The sequence below is a fragment of the Diprion similis genome, chromosome 12 (assembly GCF_021155765.1).
Source record: "Diprion similis isolate iyDipSimi1 chromosome 12, iyDipSimi1.1, whole genome shotgun sequence".
In the NCBI taxonomy this organism is placed as follows: Eukaryota; Metazoa; Arthropoda; class Insecta; order Hymenoptera; family Diprionidae; genus Diprion; species Diprion similis.
In genome coordinates this window covers 17,518,342-17,523,415 of record NC_060116.1, presented here as the reverse complement: position 1 = coordinate 17,523,415, position 5,074 = coordinate 17,518,342, and the positions used below count along the sequence as shown (strand labels likewise).

At 41.4% G+C, this 5,074-nt stretch overlaps 1 protein-coding gene across 1 annotated transcript; it reads left to right on the top strand.

Moving 5' to 3' along the window:
• The first annotated feature begins 3,277 nt into the window (after positions 1 to 3,277).
• Positions 3,278 to 4,788, top strand: LOC124413275. Its single transcript, XM_046893763.1, has 3 exons — positions 3,278 to 3,431; positions 3,599 to 3,864; positions 4,150 to 4,788. Exons 1-3 carry the CDS (start codon positions 3,408 to 3,410, stop codon positions 4,634 to 4,636), a joined length of 777 nt encoding a protein of 258 aa, XP_046749719.1. The 5' UTR covers positions 3,278 to 3,407; the 3' UTR covers positions 4,637 to 4,788.
• Positions 4,789 to 5,074: the final 286 nt, after the last annotated feature.

The following is a 5,074-nucleotide window of genomic DNA, read 5'->3' as shown; positions in this document are numbered from 1 at the left end:
TCATCCTGTCCCGAGGTATTATCAAACCTACTTTATGATATTAAGAATATTTTCGAATAAAGCAATACCAGGGTATGTGTAATATACTTGTCACTCTTCTTTGCATTTCCAAAACGAAACACCCATTTGCTTCGTACTGTGCACAATCGAAATTTACATTCGATTGGATTAATTGATCAGGTATGGGTACGCGTTCGTTCTGCGTTGCCTCTCACACCTTGGCTCGCTTGACTCACGGTGGACCAATCATGAATGAAATTCATTCATAGTAAATATAGATATACGTGCAGATAAGAGACAGATAGACATACACGTCTATATACGTGTAGGTATACATATACATGCATTATAATTTATAATACATATACACTGCCATTTATAATAGGTACACATGTATGCACATGTATAACTCGCGTGGGTAGATGAGTGTGGCACGCGTCTCTCCGCGTCTCTCCGCAACTCTCAGACGTACCTCTTCTCTAGTCCTCCCGTAGGATCGAGGTCATCACCTTTCTACATCCGAATGGCTTTCGCCCTTCCAGTCTATTTGACTAAAACAAGCTCGCGCTGCCCGCTGCATCTCTCCTCAAGGCCAGAAGTTACTGTATGATCGAAAGGAAGGATCAGGGACGTGGCGGCACGGGCGGGAAGGAGGTGGCAGGGGCCATCGTTTCCGGTCGCCCACGCAAGACAAATTTTCTGGTCCTTTCCTCTCTGCTAGGACGTGGCAGCATCTACTCACGGGCGAAATTACATAAGAGGCTTCGTAGATCATATAGGCGCAGAGGAGTGAAACAGTTAGTGGGTGTCGCAACGTTTGTGCGAGGGGATTTCTTGCGTCGATGATGTACGCCACGAGCATGTTCGAATTTAAACACTTGGAATTGGACACTGTTCAATAAGATTCGTAGAGTAGACATAACTGCTGTAAAAACCTGAGCAGAGAGCTCATTTCGAAAATATTGAACTCATTTTAATTAACTGTCCTTTACTATCGTGCCCTTTGAGTTTCGCAACTTCTGAATGAGCTTCGTAAAAACATTGAAGATTTTCTGGACTTGTTTGAGAATCGTCTAGCTTAAAGGGTGGGAATAACTAACACGTGTGATAATGCGTGCAGGTAGACATATCAAACCCGGGGAAATTCTTAAAAAATTTCAATCTCACTTAATTTAATTTTTTTACGGTTTCAAGCTCACAGATGCGTGTTCAGTTTTTTGCAGGTGATTCTTCAAATATACAATGAACCCACGTGGTAAAGACAGTGGCAAACACAACGATAGCCTAGCGTCACCGATGACTACCTGCGTACGGTGTATACTCGTCTGCACATACACCGCAGTGTTTGACCTCTCGGTTTCAGTGTTTGCGCTACCAACGCAGATAGCGCCAAAAAGTAGAGGTATAAGGAAAACGCGGCAGACTGCCCGAGGACTCGGAGACGCACTACCGAGGGCAACCATCCGCATCATATACATGATATGTTAATACATATATATGTATACGTATCTTCGAGATCGCGATTGCGGTCATTACTGTGATATTTATTTATTCAAAATTAAAATGTTCGTACAGGTATGCAGCTCCGTTCGATCGTGATGAAATACGACTTACATACGCGCACAGGTATGTATATTGTTCGTCCTCATTATTTGTCAAATATGTGTAGTGGATCGCAACGGTTTGTTGAAATCATTGATTGACCAGATCAAATATAGGTATCTCTTCGTGTGAACGAGTCAAGTTCCACAAATATTGATTGAAACCTATTTAAAAAATTCTGAATGATCAGTTCGACGACGTCGACGATTGCGGGCTTTTGACGCGGGCATTTGAAGGCGAAACTAATAGACACTTTCGAAAATCACATAACTCCGATGCATCACATTCTTCAGTGCGTTGCAAAACCTTAGTCAGGTAAACTCTGACTCGTCTCATGCTTTTCTCTCGGCCAAAGGGATCAACATAGAAACAATGTAATAATATACTCAAGCAAGGTAGCTATTGTCTCAGCAATTGATCAGATGGAGCTGAAACGAAAAATCTTTTTGTAACAGCTACATACCATTTCATTATAACTTTTTCGCAATCTCTCAATAGTGTTAGAGTGCTCTTTAGCAAACTTTTTAACAATCTCAATAGTAGTCGTTATGTATGCGATGACAATTTTCTGTTAATTGTTTCCTGGCCAACCCAAAAATCATAATCTTATTGACAATACTGTCAGCTATTTGTGAGTTGAAACATAGCTGAGGTTGTTGGTTGCGTATCTACCAGTAGGTACAGAATATTTACCGACGGTCGCGAAGCTTCATTGCAACGCTGTATCCGACTAAGTTTTCATCTATCGGTACAGTATCGATTCACGAGTAATTCAATGTATTGCACACGCACGGGAGCCTCTTCCTTCCCTGCTGTGCACATGCTGTGCCATCCTGCCAGGCGTTGAGTGGCCTGGAATATTGGCAGCCATCATCACAGCGCTCATTTGGAGAAAAATGTGTCCCGCGCCAAAAAAAAGACAGAACGCAAGTGCGGCCAATATCTATATCTTTCTTATCTGCGGCAACGTAGCACATTGCGAAAAATGGAGATTGGCCGAACCTTAGAGCATATACTGTATGTGCTCTAAGGGCCGAACGTGCGTCCTGTCTCTTTTAGTGGGTGTATCACAAGCAGTATATGGGCTGCAGTCAAAGCCATAGATATCTCTATGGTCAAAGCACGATGCCCTAACGTCGATGTCCGCAACTTGTCATTCGTTATTTTCTATCGGAGCTTCTAGCGGATACAACAGAAACTCGTTAGTGATTGGCTCGCAGTTACTGAGCGTTGCGTTTGGTAGGCTACACGGATCTTCAACTATAAGATCCGTAAGAATCGTGGTGGGACCTGCAGACGTAAAAGTATTCACATTTCCACTAGGCGTGGACTCAAGAATTCAGTCAACTCTTCATCTGTATAACATTCTAATCTACCTTTGAATCTCTAACAGTTTTGAATCAACCGCCTATTGTGACGTCAACTGGCGTAACTTTTCTATTGGTTCGTTCGAAAATCTGCGACTGAGCCATAGACCATAGAGCATATAGCAAGCTATGAAGAGAATAACAAGCTCACGTTCCTAACTCCTTACACTGTGGCAGCTGATGGCAGCTACGAGCGTGGCGCTTCAATCACACACGAGTAGGGTATATGTGATGTATGTATGCTTGTGTTTGTACATGCAATGTATGTGTATATCCAAAGTAGAGAATGTCTCACGAACTTGACTCGGTTGTGATGTGAAAAAGCATTTTCTGGGCCTACCGATTTACGTACATACATAGTGATTGGCAACTCTATTTACGCATGCTATGTTTTCTTCGAACAGTGAAACATCCACTGAGCCATAATTAATTGTGATAATGGAAGGATGTACCTTGAACGCGGTGAGTAGTCACGCTAGTAAAAATGTTGTTTAATCCCGTCTAAACAAACATTATTACGTATTTTTGAATAATAATAACAATGGTGCAAGGAATAATAATAACAACGAATTATTTATGTCACTTTATCACGGTGTGGGTCGATGACGGGGGGGGGGGATCTGATGAAGGCCCATGCCGCGGAACGAAGGGCCGAGGCGTTAGTCCACGAGAGGAGGTTTGAGGAGGCCGCGAGGTGTCACGAACAAGCTGCCCAGCTATTTTCTGAAATCCATATAAAGATACAAATGCCTAACCTTGACAACGTACGGAGTTTCGACGTTGAGGAATCTACCCGAAATTCGGACCACTTGACAAGGTCATCTCAATTACACACTGCTGTCGAATCCATCCAGCTGCAACGAGATTACCATCGCAAACAGGCAGCATTTGTTAGGTAATCTAATTCACACGTGCCATATACATACATATAGATTTGTCATTAAACTCCACAATTTCTATACATCCTAATATTATTTTTACAAACATTGGAATTTCACTGCATTAAAGTTTAGTATAGCAACGGTTCTAGCATTGTTAGAAGGATTATTGTTTCCTCATCTCACCGTAAATAGACATTTTTTGCAAATTTGTCTCATTCAACTGTTACAACTTTCAGAAGCTTCTAGTTTTGATTTTGACAGTGATACGATGTATCTGAACACTTTGATTACTTTTACAGAATGAAGCAGGTTCAATACGAAGAGTACAAATCAGCATTGGAAACGCACGAAAAAGAGATGCTTTCTAAGCAGATTGTGAAGCAATCCGCAAAACCGAGTACCAAGAACTTTGTCACTGTCGACAAAGATGAGAAGTTTCTTCATCAAGCTATCGATAGAGCAATGGATGAACAAGACAGTTTGATAGATCTAATATTGACACCGCAGAATGACACCATACCAGTAAAACGTCCGAAAGATCCAGCTGTTGTGCTGGAAGAACTCCGAACAGTTAACGGCCAGTTGCGGTTATTAATTGGAACGCTATTGAACCAGCTCGATTCTAGTCAACAACAGATTAAAGTACTCACTGAACAATTGAGAGCAGCGACAGCCCCTGACAAGGAGTCCGACAACTCAAACAATGAAGATAGTTCAATAAGTCTTTCCCCATTGCCACCACTTGCCCCGCTGGAAATGCCATGTTTTGACTTTGCCACTCCGTAATTGGGAAAATATTGCACCTTGGATGTGCTTCATATTTATCTCATTAAAATCAGTCAAAGTTTTTATCGCGGTAAAAACAAGACTTATGTAAGAGCAGACCATTATCAAGTGATAATCTCATAATAGTATTAAATATTTAGGTAACATATGTACTAGTTTCTTTTTATTTTTAATTTTACTACTGACCATTCTAAAAATACAAGTGTTGTAAAGGTTCGAATACTTACTTTGCTGAGGTAACAGTCTGTGCCGTAACTCGTTAAAAAAGTGTTTAGGGCTTCACTATGCATACACAGATGACAGATAGGGTGGTGACAGTCCGGGAAAACCGGGAATCATCAGGAAAGGGTATAGGCGGGTTTGTATGGGAAATCTGCCCTTTTTTGATTTGCACTTGGGGGATCGATTTGGAATCAAATAAAAATAATTCATCTAAAT